Source organism: Crinia signifera, chromosome 8 (assembly GCF_055691185.1).
Source record: "Crinia signifera chromosome 8, ASM5569118v1, whole genome shotgun sequence".
In the NCBI taxonomy this organism is placed as follows: Eukaryota; Metazoa; Chordata; class Amphibia; order Anura; family Myobatrachidae; genus Crinia; species Crinia signifera.
The window spans coordinates 24,648,930-24,672,540 of NC_139224.1; the positions used below are offsets into that span (position 1 = coordinate 24,648,930).

Here is a 23,611-nt window from a genome sequence, read left to right on the forward strand (position 1 = left end):
GAGGAAGAGGCACACATGTGGAGGTAGAGAAAGAAGCACACATGTGGTAGAGGAAGAGGCACACATGTGGAGGTAGAGGAAGAGGCACACATGTGGAGGTAGAGAAAGAGGCACACATGTGGTAGAGGAAGAGGTACACATGTGGAGGTAGAGACAGAGGCACACATGTGGAGGTAGAGACAGAGGCACACATGTGGAGGTAGAGGAAGAGGCACACATGTGGAGGTAGAGGAAGAGGCACACATGTGGAGGTAGAGATAGAGACACACATGTGGAGGTAGAGGAAGAGGAACACATGGGGAGGTAGAGACAGAGGCACACATGTGGAGGTAGAGGAAGAGGCACACATGTGGAGGTAGAGGAAGAGGCACACATGTGGGGGTAGAGGAAGAGGCACACATGTGGAGGTAGAGGAAGAGGCACACATGGGGAGGTAGAGACAGAGGCACACATGTGGAGGTAGAGACAGAGGCACACATGTGGAGGTAGAGGAAGAGGCACACATGTGGAGGTAGAGAAAGAGGCACACATGTGGTAGAGGAAGAGGCACACATGTGGAGGTAGAGACAGAGGCACACATGTGGAGGTAGAGGAAGAGGCACACATGTGGAGGTAGAGAAAGAAGCACACATGTGGTAGAGGAAGAGGCACACATGTGGAGGTAGAGGAAGAGGCACACATGTGGAGGTAGAGAAAGAGGCACACATGTGGTAGAGGAAGAGGTACACATGTGGAGGTAGAGACAGAGGCACACATGTGGAGGTAGAGACAGAGGCACACATGTGGAGGTAGAGGAAGAGGCACACATGTGGAGGTAGAGGAAGAGGCACACATGTGGAGGTAGAGATAGAGACACACATGTGGAGGTAGAGGAAGAGGAACACATGGGGAGGTAGAGACAGAGGCACACATGTGGAGGTAGAGGAAGAGGCACACATGTGGAGGTAGAGGAAGAGGCACACATGTGGGGGTAGAGGAAGAGGCACACATGTGGAGGTAGAGGAAGAGGCACACATGGGGAGGTAGAGACAGAGGCACACATGGGGAGGTAGAGACAGAGGCACACATGTGGAGGTAGAGGAAGAGGCACACATGTGGGGGTAGAGGAAGAGGCACACATGTGGAGGTAGAGGAAGAGGCACACATGTGGAGGTAGAGGAAGAGGCACACATGGGGAGGTAGAGACAGAGGCACACATGTGGAGGTAGAGGAAGAGGCACACATGTGGGGGTAGAGACAGAGGCACACATGTGGAGGTAGAGGAAGAGGCACACATGTGGAGGTAGAGGAAGAGGCACACATGTGGAGGTAGAGGAAGAGGCACACATGTGGAGGTAGAGAAAGAGGCACACATGTGGAGGTAGAGAAAGAGGCACACATGTGGAGGTAGAGGAAGAGGCACAAATGTGGAGGTAGAGAAAGAGGCACACATGTGGAGGTAGAGGAAGAGGCACAAATGTGGAGGTAGAGGAAGAGGCACACATGTGGAGGTAGAGGAAGAGGCACACATGTGGAGGTAGAGACAGAGGCACACATGTGGGGGTAGAGGAAGAGGAACACATGGGGAGGTAGAGACAGAGGCACACATGGGGAGGTAGAGGAAGAGGCACACATGTGGAGGTAGAGGAAGAGGCACACATGTGGAGGTAGAGGAAGAGGCACACATGTGGGGGTAGAGACAGAGGCACACATGTGGAGGTAGAGGAAGAGGCACACATGTGGAGGTAGAGGAAGAGGCACACATGTGGAGGTAGAGGAAGAGGCACACATGTGGGGGTAGAGACAGAGGCACACATGTGGAGGTAGAGGAAGAGGCACACATGTGGAGGTAGAGGAAGAGGCACACATGTGGAGGTAGAGGAAGAGGCACACATGTGGGGGTAGAGACAGAGGCACACATGTGGAGGTAGAGGAAGAGGCACACATGTGGAGGTAGAGGAAGAGGCACACATGTGGAGGTAGAGGAAGAGGCACACATGTGGAGGTAGAGACAGAGGCACACATGTGGAGGTAGAGGAAGAGGCACACATGTGGAGGTAGAGGAAGAGGCACACATGTGGAGGTAGAGGAAGAGGCACACATGTGGGGGTAGAGACAGAGGCACACATGTGGAGGTAGAGGAAGAGGCACACATGTGGAGGTAGAGGAAGAGGCACACATGTGGAGGTAGAGGAAGAGGCACACATGTGGGGGTAGAGACAGAGGCACACATGTGGAGGTAGAGGAAGAGGCACACATGTGGAGGTAGAGGAAGAGGCACACATGTGGAGGTAGAGGAAGAGGCACAAATGTGGAGGTAGAGGAAGAGGCACACATGTGGGGGTAGAGACAGAGGAAACACATGTGGAGGTAGAGGAAGAGGCACACATGTGGAGGTAGAGGAAGAGGCACACATGTGGAGGTAGAGGAAGAGACACACATGTGGAGGTAGAGGAAGAGGCACACATGTGGAGGTAGAGGAAGAGGCACACATGTGGAGGTAGAGGAAGAGGCACACATGTGGAGGTAGAGGAAGAGGCACACATGGGGAGATAGAGGAAGAGGCACACATGTGGAGGTAGAGACAGAGGCACACATGTGGAGGTAGAGGAAGAGGCACACATGGGGAGGTAGAGGAAGAGGCACACATGGGGAGGTAGAGACAGAGGCACACATGTGGAGGTAGAGGAAGAGGCACACATGTGGAGGTAGAGGAAGAGGCACACATGGGGAGGTAGAGGAAGAGGCACACATGGGGAGGTAGAGACAGAGGCACACATGTGGAGGTAGAGGAAGAGGCACACATGTGGAGGTAGAGGAAGAGGCACACATGGGGAGGTAGAGACAGAGGCACACATGTGGAGGTAGAGGAAGAGGCACACATGTGGAGGTAGAGGAAGAGGCACACATGTGGAGGTAGAGGAAGAGGCACACATGTGGAGGTAGAGGAAGAGGCACACATGTGGAGGTAGAGGAAGAGGCACACATGTGGAGGTAGAGGAAGAGGCACACATGTGGAGGTAGAGGAAGAGGCACACATGTGGGGGTAGAGACAGAGGCACACATGTGGAGGTAGAGGAAGAGGCACAAATGTGGAGGTAGAGAAAGAGGCACACATGTGGAGGTAGAGGAAGAGGCACAAATGTGGAGGTAGAGGAAGAGGCACACATGTGGAGGTAGAGGAAGAGGCACACATGTGGGGGTAGAGGAAGAGGAACACATGGGGAGGTAGAGACAGAGGCACACATGTGGAGGTAGAGGAAGAGGCACACATGTGGAGGTAGAGACAGAGGCACACATGTGGAGGTAGAGGAAGAGGCACACATGTGGAGGTAGAGGAAGAGGCACACATGTGGAGGTAGAGGAAGAGGCACACATGTGGGGGTAGAGACAGAGGCACACATGTGGAGGTAGAGGAAGAGGCACACATGTGGAGGTAGAGGAAGAGGCACACATGTGGAGGTAGAGGAAGAGGCACACATGTGGAGGTAGAGGAAGAGACACACATGTGGAGGTAGAGGAAGAGGCACACATGTGGAGGTAGAGGAAGAGGCACACATGTGGAGGAAGAGGAAGAGGCACACATGTGGAGGTAGAGGAAGAGGCACACATGGGGAGGTAGAGACAGAGGCACACATGTGGAGGTAGAGGAAGAGGCACACATGTGGAGGTAGAGGAAGAGGCACACATGTGGAGGTAGAGGAAGAGGCACACATGTGGAGGTAGAGGAAGAGGCACACATGGGGAGATAGAGGAAGAGGCACACATGGGGAGGTAGAGGAAGAGGCACACATGGGGAGGTAGAGACAGAGGCACACATGTGGAGGTAGAGGAAGAGGCACACATGTGGAGGTAGAGGAAGAGGCACACATGTGGAGGTAGAGGAAGAGGCACACATGTGGAGGTAGAGACATAGGCTCACATGTGGAGGTAGAGGAAGAGGCACACATGTGGAGGTAGAGACAGAGGTACACATGTGGAGGTAGAGACAGAGGCACACATGTGGAGGTAGAGGAAGAGGCACACATGTGGAGGTAGAGACAGAGGCACACATGTGGAGGTAGAGGAAGAGGCACACATGTGGAGGTAGAGAAAGAGGCACAGATGTGGAGGTAGAGGAAGAGGCACACATGTGGAGGTAGAGGCAAACATGGGGAGGTAGAGAAAGAGGCACACATGTGGAGGTAGAGGAAGAGGCACACATGTGGAGGTAGAGACAGACAGAGGCACACTTGTGGAGGTAGAGGAAGAGGCACACATGTGAATGTTGAGACATAGGCACACATGTGGAGGTAGAGGAAGAGGCACACATGTGGAGGTAGAGACAGAGGCACACATGTGGAGGTAGAGGAAGAGGCAAACATGGGGAGGTAGAGACAGAGGCACAGATGTGGAGATAGAGGAAGAGGCACACATGTGGAGGTAGAGGAAGAGGCACACATGTGGAGGTAGAGGAAGAGGCACACATGTGGAGGTAGAGACAGACAGAGGCACACATGTGGAGGTAGAGGAAAAGGCACACATGTGGAGGTAGAGAAAGAGGCACACATGTGGAGGTAGAGGCAGAGGCACACATGTGGAGGTAGAGGCAGAGGCACACATGTGGAGGTAGAGGAAGAGGCACACATGTGAAGGTAGAGACATGGGCACACATGTGGAGCAAGGGACAGAAGCACACATGGGGTGGTAGGGGCCGCACAAGGAGAGGGGATAAGAGACACACATGTGGAGGGATAAGAGGCATACATGGGGAGGGAATGAGAAGCACACATGGGGAGGGGATGAGAGGAACACATGGGGAGCGGATAAGATGCACACATGGGGAGGGGATCAGAGGCACACATGGGGAGGGGATCAGAGGCACACATGGGGAGGGGATAAGAGGCACACATGTGGAGGGGATCAGAGGTGCACATGGGGAGGGGCTAAGATGTACACATGGCGAGGGGATAAGGGGCCCACATGGAGAGGGGATAAGGGAGGGGATTGAGCAATTCCAAGATTGAAAAAATAACCCGGGATTGGCTTCTCTATTCATAACATGCATGGCCACACCCATCAGGCCACGCCCATCTTAGCAGCTAAGTACTGTACATGGCAGTTCTCTTCTTGCTGACATTTGGAAAGCACCGCCATGTATTACACCATATCAGTCACCTAATCGGTACAGACTTGCGGCCAGGACCTGTGGGATCTCATTAGAACAGGACACTACACCCATGAATACATAATCTAGCATGCTACACATGCACTTGGGATACATGAAAAATAAATGACAGATATACATAAATTTGAATAGCAATTACTTTACTTTTACAATAGCAAACAAATATTGCCTCAGCACCAACAATCTAATTATCATTGTTTTGACGATTACCCAAATTTTTTTTTTAAAGCAGGAGTCCAATTAAATTGTGGCCTAATTAACACTAAAAGCTCCAGTGATGATAATTGGTCCTTTGGAGAATAGTAGCTAAATAGCCATTAACTTGTTATTTTTATTCTGTAGAACAAGCAGAAGTCCTACGTTGGTGCATTATAATAATGCCAGCTTGTGGGTATTTCATCTAGCAGAATGTGATTCTGTATAAATAACCCAGAGAGTTGCGCTGTTCCTATAACACAGGTATTACAGTGACTAACATGATCTAGACGTGCGCTCCGTACAGGGGCGGATCCAGGATAAAATGACAGGGGGGGCACCATGATAAAAAAGGGTTTAGGTGGGGGAGGGGCGGTGTTAGTGGTGCCAGTGTACATGCTAAGAGAGCGGCATGAGAGGGTGGGAATGGAATTAAAAATAGGCCCTGGCATTTAAAGTACGCAGGCCCAACATGGCGACAAAAGTGAAGGATGTAGTTGTGCGAGCGCCAAAGGTGCGCTCCGGAAAAGGGTGTGTGGCCACTCAACAGGGGGCGTGTCAACACCATATACAACTTCTACACATTATGCAACAAAATACTAGACCCCATTATACTTGCCCCTTACACATGATGCCAAATGGAATGAGCCAAAATTGACATAATGCCACATGGATTGAGCCAAAATTCACATAATGCCACATGGATTGAGCCAAAATTCACATAATGCCACATGGATTGAGCCAAAATTTACATAATAACACACACGGATTGAGCCAAAATTCACATAATGCCAAATGGATTGTGTCAAAATTCACATAATGCCACACGGATTGAGCCAAATGCATAAAATGCCATACGGATTGATCCAAAATTCACATAATGCCACATGGATTGAGCCAAAATTTACATAATGCTACACGGATTGGGAAAAAATTCACATAATGCCACACGGATTGAGCCAAAATTCTCATAATGCCACATGGATTGAGCCAAAATTCACATAATGCCACATGGATTGAGCCAGAATTCACATAATGCCACACAGATTAAGCCAAAATTCACAATACACTTCATAAACAGGGACATTGTCCACCAAAGGCGCGCATTAAACATTTACACCATAATGTCCATTACACGTTAAGTTACATGCCATTATGTCCATTATGTGTTATGCCAAACACCATAATGCCTATTAAAAATTATGCTACATAAGTGCTGCTTCTCTACATGCTCATTGCCAAGGGTTCCATGCTCATTGCCAGAGGTTCCATGCTCATTGCCATGTGGGATTACATGCTCATTGCCAAGGGGGAATACATGCTCGTGGTAAATGGGGGACAGCCGCCGCCAGGCAGAAGTGATAGCCACTGACAGTGGCAGAGCCTGGTTGTATTCAGAGCACTGCAGGTCCCGGCTATTTGAAATAATACCCCTTTCAAACCAGAAAATGCATTCCCAGGTTGGCCCCTTTTACACCAGCCTAGTCCCTGCATTTTCTGGTGTAAGGGGGAGAGAAAACCACCCCTCCCCCCTTTAACCAGTTATCTCATTTAACCGGCTGTATATTCGGAACCAACTGATCCATTTACATGAGACAAGTATTATATTGAAGAACTTTTAAGTGGGCTTTGAATGAGTTTGGCCCAGTGAAATTGGGACGTTTGGTCCCAGAGTAATCTGCCCTCAAAATCATGAATAGCCATGAAATTACATTTCAAAAATAAAAAAATCGGTTTACATGCAATATCTCTGGAAATGATTGACCGATTTAGACCAGCCTGGTATCATATTCAAGGCCCAGCGATTTGGAATTGAATGATATCAACCACAAGCTTCTGTGATGCCAGGGCGGGAACTGGCAGCCGTCGGAACCGGGTGGGGGTCGGAATTGACGGGTCCCATATTATCCTATGGGGAAAAAACGTTAGAGGTTTGCCAGGCGATATCGCCGGTTCCCGGGGGGCTAGAGACACAGGGCTGGGCTCGTTGGAAAGCCCTGGTCCTCAGCTACAAAATAAATGACAGGGGGGCACGTGCCCGGGTGCCCCCCCCCTGAATCCGCCACTGGCTCCGTACAACAGGAAGTGATCAGCAAACAATTGCGGACCTGATGCCTTACGTAGAACCAGCAGGGCCGCTGGCAGGGGGGTGCCAGGGGTACAACTGTCCCAGGCCCCCAGCTCTGGAGGGGCATGGCACCACACACCCCCCACCCCGCATCCGCACAAATGCCCCCACCCGGGTTGCACAATACACAGTGCAGCCTTCAGAGCGCCGAGCCTAGGATACAGAGGGGCCCCGAGTCCCGGGAGAAGATGCTGCTGCTCCGCCGACACCACCACTTATGAGTTAATGGGGGGGAGGCGTGGTGACAATGCGCGAGGGGGGGGTGCCGCTGGGGGCCCGAGCTGAAGGTCAGTCCCGGGCCCCAACATTACTAGTGGCCCTGAGAACCAGGGTGTGATACATTGGGGTGATTCAGTAACGATCGCCTGAATTCCGATAGTGGGGGGGGGTGTCTGCGCATTTGTGTTTATGCGCATGTGCATTCCCCGGGAGCAAACGGCTTTGGCGAGTTTCAAACGTTAACGGCCGCTGCTTTGCGAGCGGTACTGAATCAGGCCCATTATATGCTGGGAAGTGTCAAAGGTTTGAACCTGTGTGTGCAGAATAGACTGAAGAGCTAGCTCTATTGCCCCTCACCACTATCAGCCCCATTAATGGGCCACATGCTGGGACTTGTGGTTCTCCAAGTCCCAGTATTCAGACCAGGCTTGCTGGGACTCATAGTTCCACAGTAGAACCCAATGGTTTTATTCTAATTTTACACATTTGTCAGCCCGGTACCCAAAGCCCAGGGGTACATACCTTTGAGAAAGTTGCCAGAGCACAACGAAATGCGTCAGGTTAACCCTTGTCTGCACCCTGTGAATACCACTTTGGATACCTACTACTACTCCTTGAACCAGCTACCAACTTTGTTCCCCATGGACCCAGCAATTTGCTAATATTCTCAACTTGGATGTACAAATTGGGACTCAACACCTGCTAACTTTTGGAGCCTCTTATCCGAGCAGTGAGGTATACACATCTTGCCCACCAGTGGAAATTGAGACCAAGGCCTCCAGCAGGATCAACTGACCACCACCAGTACAAGCCAATTTGGATCCCCTCCACCCTGCCCCTCCCTGTCCCCCTCCACCTTGGGGACCATCAAATTCCATTAAGAAGGTAGCAGTACCTGGAACAAGCGGGACTCACTTAAGTATCCAACATAAACTTTACTCTTTGACAAGTGGTTTACTGTATGCCATATCTCTTAGAAGTGCAATAATCAATTTTTAATCATAAATTCATGTGCATTTACATTGAATATGTTTTAATTGATATGATAATTAAATGTATTTTTACTTTGTGATACCCAATTGATCACATTTTTATTTAGACTTATTTAAGTTCAGGGAAATCAATTCCTTTGGCGCTCTAAACTACTTTTGTCTTCTTTGTGCACACACCTCACACCCTGCACCCATAATTTTTCAAACATCCCCAGGAGATTGATGCAGCAGTCATTATCCCGGCGTTTCATGCGTATACGGTAAGAAAATCACTGGGAAAATGGACACGGTGCCATATTCCAGGAGGCCTGTGCATGCACAGCAGACTCTGCTATAGCGTAGGGTTTCGTAAAGCCCAGAGTCTCTACAGTGCTGCTGACTATAGAGGAGGCCCAGGTGGAGACTGCACATGGGCCTCCTCCTTTCTGGCGGGTGCTACCATGATCACGGTACCCCCTAAGCCGCAGCATGATTGACAGACTGCAGTGATGGGAGGGGTGCAGCCACTATGAGCGTTTTACAAAACGGGCGGGTCGGGCACATGTTGGACCAAGATCTGCATCTTCCGGCTTCTGCTGCGTAATCACGTCGGCCATCTCGAATAACCTGAGGTGGCACAATCAATGATCCACAGCAGCGGGTCACAGAAGCCTGCGGTATAAGCATATTTTCACACAGCTGCTGCAGTTCCTGTGTGAACCGCAACCACCTCTGAATTAGGCCCCATGAGTGCTAGGAACAACACTGCAATCTCCCATTTTTAGCAGTGTTTAAAAAGAGCTTTGTTATTTCCGTGTGTTTCGGAATAAACATATTATATTAAATTTTTCTTCTGTGATTTTCTATTTATCTTCACATTTGATTCTAAACCCAGCTGGCGCCTGGTGAGGTAACGAGTCCCATTTCTGTTTGTACACAAGATATTTGCAAGTATAAGTGTCTGGTTCTGATGCCGTCCTGTCAGTATTAATGCCTGGGAAGCCATTGGGCCGGTCCTTCAGCAGTCAATGAGATACAAGCTCTTCCTTTCATCAGGCTGGTATCATGCGTCTCCTCAGACACCGGGGACTGACACGCATCACTAACCTAAGCTCTGATTTGCACACCAAACGCAAGCCTTGGCTTTCATATTGTGAAAAGCAATATTTAAAATGAGTGGCAGAGAGTCAGAACGGCTCATTTGGAGACGACAGCTGCCAATTAGGAATTCCTTGCATATTACAACCTGCATTACATTTGATAATGGAAGGTTGCTCAGATGCAGACGTTGTCAGAGGAAAATGTAAAAAATGTTTACAAAAAAGTCATTTTTTTTCTGCCGTTGTGCTAGGAAATAGGGGCTTATTCAGAACTGTTCGTACAGGTCTGATTTGTGTCCGTCTCCGATGGTGGGGGTGTGCAAGTTTTTCACCTGTCGAGGTGTCTGCAAATTGAGTGACAGGCAGGGGGCGGTGGCTGAGAGGTCCGCCCAGTGTTTCATGTGCGTGCCTACAAAAACACCGGACACGCCCATAGAAACAGTGGGCGGACCCCTGTGAACGCAGGTGTGCGCCCCAGCCTGCTCGTGCCGGCGGTTGATGTCACATGACCTCAGCGCCTGCCTGTCCTCAATTGGCAGAAGAACGGCCAGGTTAAAAGTAAATCAAGGCTCACTTTTATCTGTAAAGAGAGGACGTGCTTCATACTGTTTACCCTCCCGCAATGTCCGGTGATTGTTTTTGCCTCCTCCCTGGTCCCCCGCATCCCCCTTGGCTGCCAGTACAAATATCAGATACAGTACCATAAATCGTAGCATTTGGGAGAGGAGGTGGGGCTAAAATGACACAAATTGCATCATTTTGTGTCGTTTTAGCCTCCACCCCCTCTTCATAGATCCTCCAATTGCAGCATTTCATTGGAATGGGGGTGGGGCCTGATGATCACAGTGTTTTTTAGTGCAGACTCTCAAGTGTTTTGGTTTGGATTTGATTTTGACTCAGTTAATAAAAAATTCTGTATTTAAAAAATAAAATCGATAATCATTAATTGATAAAAATCAATAAAAGCTGAAATCATATCATTTTTCCAATCCAGATTTATTTGGGTTTAAGTACAAATCTGATCTTGGCCCTTAATTTGTACCTCAATCAATAAGATTTAACTATAATAGACAAGACATGTCTAAACTATGGCCACCCAGCTGTTGTGAAACTACAAGTCCCATCATGCCTTGCTAAAACTATGGCAAGGCATGCTGTGATGTGGTTTCACAACATCTGGAGGGACACAGTTTGGACATGCCTGATCTAGATTTAAGCATGGATATCCTTAAAACCTGGACTGTAATGGTGTTTGGGAAACTCTGTTGTACCATTTTGGTGCTTACAAATTATTCATACCAGTTGGAAACAGTTAATTGTGTGCAATTTACAAAGCATGCGTATGGCTAGGAAAGCATAGAGAGGTAACTATAGAAACAGTGACACCTGTAGTATAGGAAGACATATTACATGCTATGCACCCTGTATGTTATTATGCAGATAATGCCTCAGATCACCAGGAAGAAAGAGAGAGAGAGAGAGAGAGAGAGAGAGAGAGAGAGAGAGAGAGAGGGGAGAAAGAGGGGATCAGGGAGACAGAGAGCGGGTCTCAGAGACAGAGAGGAGCAAAAGAGTGAGAGTCCCAGGGATAAAGGGCCAGACGCACTAAGCTTCAAAAGTGATAAAATGGAGAGTTATAAACAGCCAGCCAATCAGCTCCTACCTGCCATGTCATAGGCTGTGTTTAAAAATGTCAGGAAGGAGCTGATTGGTTGGTTGTTTATCACTTTCCATTTTATCATTTTGAAGCTTAGTGTATCTGGCCCAAAGAGAGGTACCGTGTCAAGGAAAGAGAGAACAGGTGCCTGCATTCAGACATTGGAGGCATATGACACTTGGTCCAGGTTATTGCCCATTATCTGTTGGAAAATCTAATTTTTCCCTACACTTTATTCGAAATCTTTATATCCTGTTGGAAAAAGTGTTTTTCCACATCCACAAAGATTATCTCTAAGTGGGTACACTATTTACAGTTCAGACCTAAAGCCTGGTATTCAATGGTTTAGAAATTTTCCCCTGATGAAGTTATTTATGACGAAACGCGTCGGGTACCATTCTGTTTTAGAAGAACTCAGCTACGAAACCTATGTCTGACAAATAAATTTTAATACGTTTTAAATTGATTGGGCTACCATTGAATTGTGTGAAAAGGTGGTGGACATTACTTAGCGCACTCTATATCTATCCTATACATGTCATAGGCTGTGTTTAAAAATGTCAGGAAGGAGCTGATTGGTTGGTTGTTTATCACTTTCCATTTCCATCATGAAGCTTAGTGCATCTGGCCCAAAGAGAGGTACCGTGTCAAGGAAAGAGAAAACTAAAGAGAGAGAGAGAATGAGTGTCAGGGAGAGAGCGGGCGATAAAGGGAGATAGAGAGGGGATGCCAAGGAGTGAGAGAACGAGAAAGAGAGCATGTGTCAGAGAGAAATAGAGAGAGTCCATATCTGGTCAGGGAGGGGGACGTGACAGAAGGAGAGATAGTGTCCGAAGGTGAGATGTACTAAGCCTAGAAAAGTGTTAAAATGGAGAGTGATTATCAGCCAGCCAATCAGCTCCTGCCTGACATTGTTCAAACCCAGCCTGTAACATGGTAGGTAGGAGCTGATTGGCTGGCTGCGTATCACTCTCCATTTTATCACTTTTGAAGCTTAGTGCATCTGGCCCAGAGAGATAGAGAATGCCAGGGAGAGAGTGCCAGAGAGGTAGAGAGAGAGATCATGTTAAAGAGAGAGACTGTGTGTGTGTGTGTGTGTGTGTGTGGGTGGGGGGGGGGGAGGGTCAGGGGGTGTACCAGAGGGACATAGAGTATCTGAGAAAGAGGGAGAGACAGTGTCAGAGAAACAGAGAGACATAGAGAGGGAGAATGTCATGGACAGAGACAGTGTCAGGGAGAGAGGGCCAGATATACTGAGCTTGAAAAGTGATAAAATGGAGAGTGATAAACCACCAGCCAATCAGCGCCTAACTGCCATGTCACAGGTTGTATTTGAAAAATGACAGGTAGTAGCTTATTGGTTGGTGGGTTTATCACTCTCCATTTTATCACTTTTCAAGGTTTAGTACATCTCGCCTAGAGAGAGAGATGAGAGTTTCAAGGAAATGATGAGACAGTGTCAGAGAGAGAAAGAGAGTGAGAGAGGAGCTGACAGGACCAGACCGGCCACCTGTAACTTGTGGCAAATGCCAGAGGGGTCGATGACCTGGTGGGCTGGGGCGAGCACAGAGCGAGGGATGGCAACATGCACATTCTGGGATCTCGATTTGTTCACTCCGCCCCACCCAACTTGAGTCGCTTGTACGGAAGAGAAATGGGGATGTGGTGCGAAGCCAGGCTCCCAAATTGTGGCCTGCCCCTATTAGCAGTGTCCACGCACCCTGTAACAGGGACATGCGTGACTTTGGCGTGTCTCTGCACAAATGCAAGGGCCAAAAAGCAACCCCAGTCCATCACTGAGACAGGGAGTGAGGGGAAGAGAGGACGAGATACACTAACTACAGGACAGGATGAATCAGAGGGCAAAGATGGACAGATGGACGGGGGACATGGACGGTAAGATGGAGGGATATCAGAGCAACATATTGGGCAATAGAAGGGAAGGCGGACAGGCTGACAGAGCATCTTATGCGGACATAGATGGACAAACAATTGGACAGATGTATGGGGATAAGAGGGGGCTCAACAGTGGGATTGAGCGGCACTCTCCAAGTACGATCCGTCCATCAGCCGCATGGTGCTGCCCCAACAAAAGGTTTCTCCGAAATTCCGGCTCCTGGCTTTGGGAACATAGGTATGGGTGCTTATAGCTCCTGGCTCCCGGAAACATTGATGGCGGCACTGTACCTACCTTCATCTCTCCCTACCAGGTAGTAAATTGCCGGGCCCCGAACTCGGCAGGTGACACTTCTAATAGAAAATTAAAATACACCACTGTCAAACCTTTAACCCCTTTGACTTGAGAGCCATAAAATAGTCCTGCAAGTCCCTTACTGTGGGCGCCAAAGCAAAACTATTTTGTACAACCTATTCTAATCACCAATGTTATATTAATATTACTTTGTATACATACCCTGTTGCCAAATATTTCCACTATACACCCAAATTTAAATTTTTAGGCATCAAAAGGCAAAACATGTTTCATACTCTTGATCACAGACATTTTAGTTCCATCCACATCTTTGTAACAGTTCCATAACGGGACATGACACAAGTGAAAAAGTTGAGACTGCAGTCATTTGAGTTGCTGTGACATCACTTCCTCCTATCCATTCATCAGCCAATCCGCGCAATGTATTCCTGCTAAGCAGTACTGCCAAACTCGCGCAAGAAAGTCTGTTTAAAATAGTAATGTTAAATCAATTAATTAATAAAGCAGATGGTTTATATGTCAACTTATTTAAGTACCTTGGATATGTCCATTTTAATAACTCAATATTACCCGCGTGGCACTACCAATGATGTTGTTAATTTACATTCCCCTTTCACAAGCAGCCTTCATGACAGTGAGATGCTTAAACCCACTTAACATGCTCTTATACAGCAGTATAATTGCAAAGGGCCTCTAGATCGCAAGGTCAAACGAAATGCATAATATTAATAATCCAACTGACTATTGAAAGCGCTGAATGGAACAAGTGCGTACTTGAGTTAATTTATCAGTCCCATGATTTAAAAACACAATGACAGAATAGGATGTTTTCGGGAGATTGAGCAGTGATAGAAAAATTGCCTAAGAAATTAACTAAAGCATTTATATTCCGCAAAGACTATACTTAAAGTGCACCTGCCACAGAAATACGTGATATTATGTCGAGGTTGTAATGATATCATTAGTGATTTGCGGTTCGGTTCTCCAAAAATCCAAATCCACCCGTTTGCGGATATCAACCAAACCAAAACACGGTCCTGATCTCCCAAGGAGATCCGTTTTGAACCGAGTCCCAGTTCGGATCTTACCGTGCTTTGGAATTCTGGTTTTAAATCTGAGTTTCAGTTTTTTAACCAAACCAAAATCCAAATCTGAACCAAACACTTGAAGGTGCTTTTTCAAAACCAAAACCAGAATATAAGTCTGGCTCCAAAAACATAACACAGGGGTCCACACACATTTCTAGGTGATATTGAATAGATAAGATCAGGGCCAGATTAAGGGGAGGGTTCAGGGGGTCAGTACCCCTGAGCCCCCATCTATCTAGGGGCCCCCTGTGGTTGGCATATATGTAGCTAAAGGTTTTGTGCATGGCAGTGGGGTAGTGCTGCAGCTTCTCATATCTGCCAATGTGACAAAGATTAATGGTGCTGAGCATCAGGAGCCAAGGCACACTGACTGCACAAGTGTGCATTGCATTACTGGAAGTTGACTAAGTCCCATGATACTTTGCACAGGAGATCAAGGGCTGGAAGGCTTGTGCTGAGCTCTGATTGGTGAAGCTCATCACATGCTTCTCAGGTCCATGGAGTACAGCAGCAGGCTCGTCTTGGGAGGGTTTTTATTTAGAGGCAGCACTGAGCCTGTGAGGCCATTGATCAAGTTTATATTGCCTTTACTCTGTGTTTTGACAGTGTAATATGCTCCAATGCAGTTTGCGGCCAGTAATGACAAGTGGGGGGGACCCCCCTGTGTAAAGTGGCTCAGGCCCCCCCGAAGGCTTAATCCGGCCCTGGATAGGCTGCTTTCCTATGCAAAGTCGCACATTCGTTGTTTATTGTTGCCCATAGTCAGGTCTGAGTACTGGGGTTTTGACCAAATCATAGAGGCATGTCCTGTATTATAAAGACCATATGCATACACTGCACAGAGGGAAGGGGTGCTATGTACTGCTTGTCTAGGGGTAGATCCAGGGAGATACTTACAGATGACCGACAATCGGGATGATCCAAATCCACCCCACATATTCACCAATCGGGATGCTGACTGTCAGTATTCCGGCATCCTGGTATTTCCGAGGTTCTGGTGCCGATCTTCTGAAGCCAGTCTGGATGCCGGTGCCGCTGCTAGGATGCTGACCACATCTCGATCTAAGGTGCAATCAAAATCAAAATGATCGCTCCTATGTTCCTGGATATCATTCAGAGAGACAGAGAGAGAGAGAGAGAGAGAGAGAGAGAGAGAGAGGAAGCAGAAGTCTTCCCAGATCCCTTTGCAGCTCAGCATGGCTCCACCCCCACTGTTCGACGGCCAAATTGCTGCCAATGAATAGTGGGGGCAGGGCTTTGCAGATCTGATAAATTGCGTTATCGGCCTCCTCAGACCCTTCACTATGAAGGATGGCTGAGGAAAGGGGGTGGGGGGAGAAGTTTGAGGCCAGCTGATCTGGGAGGGTAACAGCTATAAGGTAAGAAGTATTTCAGACCTCGGTAAACAGTACCCACTATCCCCCTCTTCTCAGCACCACTAACCAATCACACATTACCGTCCATTAATCTGATTATAGTACCTTCTAAAAGCTAAATACTGATTAGTTGCGTTCAGGGCCGGATCAAGGCTGGTGTGGGCCCAGGGGCAACGACTCTGTGGGGGCCACCACAAGTGAAATTGCTAGCAAAGCCACTCCCCCATGTGCCACCATAGTTTCCCTGCAGTGGCAACCTGCAGCCAATGACTGAGTTGCAGGCTGCTGCTTTACATACTATTGGACAGCTGAGCCTCTTGGCTTCCCTATTCTGCTATATGGCGGCTTAGCTGTCAGTCAGCAGAGGGGAGCCGGGAGCCTGTGAGAGATGCCTGCTCTCCCGGCTCCTCTGCAATGAATGACAGCTGAGCCGCCGTATAATAGAACAGGGCAACCGAGGGATGGCCATCGGTGCCTTTGCCATCGATGTTGACCATCGATGGAAAAAGTGCAACTGATCATCGATGGTCCATAACTATGCAATGGATGACCATTGATGTTTTTACATATCGATGGTCATCCATTTTCTCTGATTGGTCTGTGGGCCAATCAAATTATGGGGGCGTGGCTGCACGGGTGTCCTGGGCGGAGCTATGTTCCGTGTATCAGGAAAAAGGAAAACAAAACTATTAGTTTAACCTTGACATCGAGGGTGGGAAACCATCTGGTTCTCCCCTATCGATGGCAAAACTATTTGGCATCGGTCATGGTCGATGGCCATCCCTAGGGGGTCCTGGGACGGCAGCCCCTTTGCCCTTCCCTTATTGCATTGATCTTTGGTACTTATTAAGCCCCCTTAGTGACGATCACACTTAGAAACTGGATATCTGTGTTATATTTAAGATAGATGAAAGTTACAGAGCGATTTTGGAAAATACTGACACGTGTGCACTTGATCTTCTGACCTTCATGTATATAAACAAGTCTAGAGAGTGATACTAAACGATGATACTGGGAAAGGAAGCTTCACAAACATCACCATTTAAATCCTCTAATTGCCATCTGTTCTGTTTTCTCTCGCAGGTCTCTTTTGGGGGAAGACATTGTTATGAAATGCAGAAATAGTTGTTACCTGTAGTTGCAAATGGGAATTTGGAACAACTTTGAAGCAGATACAAAAATAATTGTGTTTGACTGGAATAAAATTCTTGGAAAGCCCCTAAGGTAAGATCACTTTGTTAAAAGCTGAGGGTGAAGGAGAATGAGCCGATATCTGTGCGTAGCAACAGAATAGTCTGTTGTTGTTGTATCCATCGCTGAGTCCATCTTGGTGAAATACATGTAGCTGCTGCAGAACCTCTTGTTACAAATAACAGTCAGTCAGATCTGTTCAAACCGGCATTGTTATGCTGATGGATATTATTACGTTGGAGAGATGTGCTGATCAGGGCCAGATTAAGGGGGTCGGCATGTATTTAATAAAAAAATGATATATATATATAATATATATATATATCATTTTTTTAGCTAAAGGTTTTGTGCATGTGAGTGGGGCAGTGCTGCACCTTCACCAATCTGTCAATGTGACAATGATTAATGGTGCTGAGCATCGGGTTAGGCACACTGACTGCACAAGTGTACAGGGAGTTATTGGAGTTGACTTTGGAGTCCCATGAGAGTGCACAAGGTCAGAAGCTGAGAGGCTTGTACTGAGCTCTGATTGGTGGAGCTCATCACGTAGTTCTCATGCCCATGAAGGACAGCAGCAGCAGTGGCCTCGTCATGGGAGGGATTTTAATCAGAGGCCGCTGAGCCTGTGAGGTCTCCTACAGAGTAAGGTACAGAGGGATAAATACAGGCTTTTCATGTGGTATATATATATATATATATATATATATATATATATATTAATGCAGTTACCCATTGACCAAGTTTATACTGCCTTTATTCTGTGTTTTAACAGTGTAGTATTCTCCCGTGCAGTTTGTGGCCAGTAATTACATTTGGGAGGGGGCCCCCCTGTCTAAAGTGACCCGGGCCCCCCAAAGGCTTAATACGACCCTGGCGCTGATCAAAAGTTTTTGGGTGAGGTGTCTCAGATATGTATGGATCCGAAGTGCCCATAGTGTAGATGCATACGTTAGGCTGTGGTGCATGTGCTTTGCTAAATGCCCAGAATCTCCAATCCAAACCGCTCGTATCGGCATCTGTAAGAGGTTTTGATATTTTCTCTTTCTCAGAAGTTGTCGAAAATCTATGAATCTGGGGGAGAAGTATCAATTGGAGATAAAGCACCAACCAGACAGCTGCTGTTGTTTATCAAATGCATTGGTGTGGATAGTACTTTATCTCTCTCCCAGCATTAGTACATCTCCCTCTAGAAATGAATGACAAGAATATGGGGCAGATTTATTAAGCTTGGAGAAGAAGAGATAAACTGGAGATAAAGCGGAGAAAAGGTAAAAGGAGATAAAGCACCAGCCAATCAGCTGTGTTTGAAAAAGACAGTTGGGAGTTGATTGACTGGTGCTTTATCTCCTTTTACCTTTTCTCCGCTTTATCTCCAGTTTATCTCTTCTCCAAGCTTAATAAATCTGCCCCTAAATCACAGACACGTCAGTAGTTGTTTTTCTACTTATAGGACAAAAAAAGAAAACTCCCTTTGTTAAAAATGTCATAGAAAGCAAGAAAATTGTCCTCACTGATTAACTAAGGCAGTTCACTGGATCTTCAGGTTGTTGTGCAAGGAATTTATCCCATCTCCAGTTGCTTTTGTCCAGGAAAGCAGGAAATATCTCTTACAAGATGGCAACTCCCGGAATGGCCGGAAGGATCCCAAAAATTAGGTCTGCCTCCCAGCCCCCCGGGAAGGTAGGCAAGTCTCCCGCTTGCTTCCCAGAGCCACCCCCCTTTCCCACTGACTCAAATACTGAAATTGGTGGGTTCACCTAGAGGGGGAGGGACTAAAGTGACATAAATAGCAACATTTTGCATCGTTTAACCCCCGCACCCTACCAGCGGACCATCCAATCAACAGCATGCATGGGGGTGGAGCCAGGGGTGCCGACTTACGTTTTTGCCGGTGAGTGCTCGTGGGTGCTCAAGGGTGCCCCCCCAGTCCTGGATGGAGGTGGGCAAGGAGTCCTGGAAGCGCTGCAGCGGGGTCATGGCAGCGCCGCAGCAGGGTCCCAGCAGCGGATATGCCGTCAGCAGCAGGGGTCCCTGCGGAAGATGGGAACTAGCAGCGATATTAATACCGCTACTAGTTCCCATCTGCCGCCAGGATCCCCCGACGTGGCCCGTGCTCCTCACCTTCTGTGGGTGCTCGGGCCCCGAAGCACCCACGGTTTCGGCACCTATGGGTGGAGCCTCATCCACGCCTCCTTGACGTGTTGCCTCTCCATTTCATGTAGTAAGCCCCTATTGGCTGTTTGCAAAGGAGACAACGCAAAGATGAATACAGCACTTTACGTTCCTTTCCCCAGCCAGTGTGGTCACAGAGCTTTCCCAGTGCTAAGGACACACACATTTCATTCTTAAATCCCTTTAATAATTTAAATGGCGACAGACAATTAAAAGGTTTAATTTTGAAGATTATCTCTTCTCCACCAACTCCCAGGAGATGCAAACTATCCAAGGACTGTGGAAATTATTTATAGTTTTAATGAACATAATGGGATACAATGTCCTGATTACCGGCTCCTGTAGTTGTTCATAATCTCATTCCATTTGTTGATACACAATAGATTGTTGAGGGAGATGTTCCCCAAAATACAGGTGACTACTAAAGGAAATGATGAATACAAACTGAGAGCAGATCACAAAGTTATGGTCACTGAGAGATTAGGATTATATATAAAATTTCCATCCAGGACTAGGCCACACCTCCCTGATTTGGCCACACCCCTAGTACCTGATCCTATCACTACTCATTTTCACAGATGCAATACTTTTGTCAGTGGACCAGGGAGGTCTACAGACCCGATAACATTAACAGCTATAACTGCTGTATATATCATGTATCAAACCACACAGAGATAAGTACTTACGTTGATACATCTCACCCTGGATGTTCACAATCCATTTGAAGACACCATGAAGCAACACACTGAGCTTTCCTTTAAAGTGCGGTTTGCTCTAGGCCTGAGATAAAGGTTTGGGTCTAGTCATTTGCTGGTGTTTCATGGATGGACTGTCACGGATTTGAGGCAAAGGCCTGATCATTTTGAGGTAAATGGTGATATTCTGGTGTTGTATAAATCCAGTGGTGGCCAACCTGTGGCTCTTGAGCCTCATGCGGCTCTCCCCCTTGTAAAGTGCGGCTCCTGCTCCCACTGCTGCCCGCCGCCCACCGTCTGTCCCAGTCCCACCTGCTGCCGGTTCCCTGAATCCCTTCTCCTTCTGAGGGGAGGAGAGCGCGCATCGCGCATCTCTTACCCCTTACTGTGCATCCTTGTGACTGGGCCGTCCGCCAATCAGAGCTCGTGGGCCAGCAGCCAATCAGGAGCCAGCCAGCGAGCTTTGATTGGTGGGCGGCCCAGTCACAGGGAAGTGAGGGGGAAGGAGACGCGCGGTGTGCTGTGCTCTACTCCCATCGGTGACATGACAGGAGGACTGCAGGGGGACGCCAGACTGTCCTCATCCCGCCTGGCAGCAGCAGCAACAACGGTGAGTGCTGCTGCTGGGAAATTTGCACTGTGGGGGCATAGCAGTTTGTGGCACTGTGGGGGCATACCAGCTTTTTGGCACTGTGGGGGCATACCCGGCACCGTGTGGTGCATACCTGGCACCGTAGGGGGCATATGTGTATCTGGTACTATTGGGGGCATATGTATATATGGCACTGCACTATTGGAGGCATATTTGTATCACACCCACCCAAGGGGTCAAAATAGACTATGCCCCTTTTTTTGGCGCATGCGCCTTTGGCGCGCGTATGATGTTGGCTCTTTAGCTTGACTACCGATATTTTTCGGCTCTTTACCTCTTACCGGTTGGCCACCCCTGTATAAATGTATCCGAGATCACCTATCCAATCGCTACCTGCGACTCCAGTGGTGCTTGTCGCAATCCCGTCGCATCTAATTCCCTCCTCCGCCTCATAACAACGCATTGAGTGGCGATATCGCAGTGGGGCAATTCCGAGCTGGGGTGTAAATTTGGCGTGGCAACCACTGTGCATATGCTGCTGAGAATAGTGGGGGTAGAAATCAGCGAGGGGTTCTGAGAGCGCTAGCGATACTAACTCACGTATGAGCCAGTTAATGGCTGCGCCCCCTGCAGTCCCTACATGGTAGTACCACCACTTCCACTACCTGTCCAGTGCCACAGAAAATCCCTTTCTTTGAGGTGATTTGCCAGCTCAGAACTCCCTAAAAGTTTAAGGGGGTCATTGTGGTTGATTCTCAGGGCTGCGAATAGTGGTCTGGCCATGCTGTGAGGATCCCGGGGTCATGCAGCTGTGCCGAGCGACTTTTGCCTCTCGCATAACCCCCTGGGTCCATCCGAGTTTGCACAGGAATACACCGTAGCAAAGGTACACAGTATTACCTTTATTTTACACACGGGTTATACATGTAAAATCAGCAATTACAGTCTATATACAATATATACAGAAACGCAATCAGTATTAGTCACGGTGGCAGAACCTTACCACATTACCCCTCAGGTTAGCTTCAGATGGGCAGGGCACGCCAGTCCACGACTCCCAGCGCTGACTCTCACACACATCTCTCCCCTCTCTCCCTCAATGCACCAACTTACAACTCAAAGGCACCCCTCTCCCCTCCCTCAAGAATAATGAACCCTTCTAATGCTGGATGCAGTTGTATGAATGTAACAGGGTCTCCTATTACCTGTCCAGGGGCTTATCACATTGCTCCCTTCATCTGGCTTTGAAGCTTGTGTCAGTAAATGTATCCTGTCCCCCACCAGGGACTGGGGGGGAGATTCTCTAAGCTAAAAATGCTGTAAAAACCCCGTTATCAGGGTTTTTACCGCATTTTGGGATGCACTAAGCATCCCCCGCTGGGTTACCGCGGCAGGGGGCATCACCAGAAAAATCTGGCGATGCCCCAAAAAAGCCTATGGGCTTCTACCGCATCCCACCGCCACACACCGCAATGACCCCCCGCCGCCCCGCACGGACCCCCGCCACCCTGCATCGCCCCCTCACCTGTGTCCGGGCAGCACAGCGCAGTGCTGCCCGGACCTGTGACCTCCTCCCTGCACTGATCCTCTTCTGTGTGCAGGGAGGAGGAGAGCCCGGCGCTGCAGCAGCAGCAGCGCCAAGTGTGTGAGGGAGGGGGGAGCCGCAGGGACCTGCTGGGACCCGGCGACTCTCACCGCAAAGGACAGCTCTTAACGCAAGAGCTGTCCTTTGCCTTAATTATCGCATATGTTAGAACATGCGATAATTATAATTGCGATGAGCTGCGAAGGGGGGCGGAGATTCTTAGAGAATCTCCCCCTCGGTGAGGGGATTCACACCTTCGTGTGAACAGATCTCTTTTCTGGAGACTGACCCATAGACCTGTTTTTTTTTCCATCCATAGTGTCTTGTAATTTGGGGGGAGGTGTAAGTGTGAGGGGGAAGTGTATTTGTCAGCTAGTACCTGTTGTCTCTACATTTCCCTATCCCTAGCCTGTATAGAGGCCTTTGCCCTTTGATCCCTGAAACAAAAACCACACATAAAATTAACAGATTCTAATCTAAGCCTTTGGTCACTTCTAGCCAGGCCATTTGCCAGTTATTTACGATATTTAAGTAATACACATTTAGGAAGACTGCCATAATTAACATCAGAGCCACAGGTTTTTAATTATGATACCACCGCAGTTTACTAAGAGCAGGACTTGGAGGCAGCGCCGTAACCATGGGCAACGCTGATCCTCCATTCCAGTTTCTCCTGTGCCCAGACACCATCTTGTTGCCGTCATATGCCTATGTAACAGTATGGGATACAGTATACAAAGCCAGTGGCGTAACTAAGTTTTGCCCCCCCCCCACCGCCGCCCCACCAAGCACCCCCAATCCCCCGCCGCCCCGCCGCCCATGCAAACCCCCCCCCAATCCCCTGCAGCCTTACCTATCGCACTGGTCCCGGCTGCTCCGTTCTTCTTCTTCTGCTGAGGACCACCACAAAATGGCCGCCCCCATACAGCAGACAGTTTCAGAGAACTGTGTGCTATATGGGGGCGGCCATTTTGTGGTGGTCCTCAGCAGAAGAACGGAGCCGCCGGGACCAGCGAGATAGGTAAGTCTGCGGGGGATTGGGGGGGTGTAACTATAGCACCGCAGCCCCCGGCGCCCCCACATGCACAGCGTTCCCCCCCCCCCCGCGCGGTGGCGGGGGCTGCGGTTCTATAGTTACGCCGCTGTACAAAGCTTTGGGAAAGTAGTACAGTCATTTACATAACATGAGGGACTATTTCCCCCAGTCAGGGCCGGTGCTAGGGTGTCCGGCGCCCTCCTGCAAACCATACATTTTGCGCCCTTTCACATTGCCATTGCAAAAAG

General features: G+C 48.5%; 1 protein-coding gene across 1 annotated transcript in view; it reads left to right on the forward strand.

Annotated features, from left to right (window-relative positions):
• TAFA4 (TAFA chemokine like family member 4) overlaps nt 1–23,611 on the forward strand; it is a 361,517-nt gene that overhangs the window by 63,846 nt on the left and 274,060 nt on the right. Inside the window, exon 2 of the mRNA XM_083156019.1 lies at nt 17,176–17,316. Coding sequence (XP_083012145.1) covers nt 17,237–17,316 — 80 coding nt within the window. The 5' untranslated portion in view covers nt 17,176–17,236. The remainder of the gene's footprint in view (nt 1–17,175; nt 17,317–23,611) is intronic.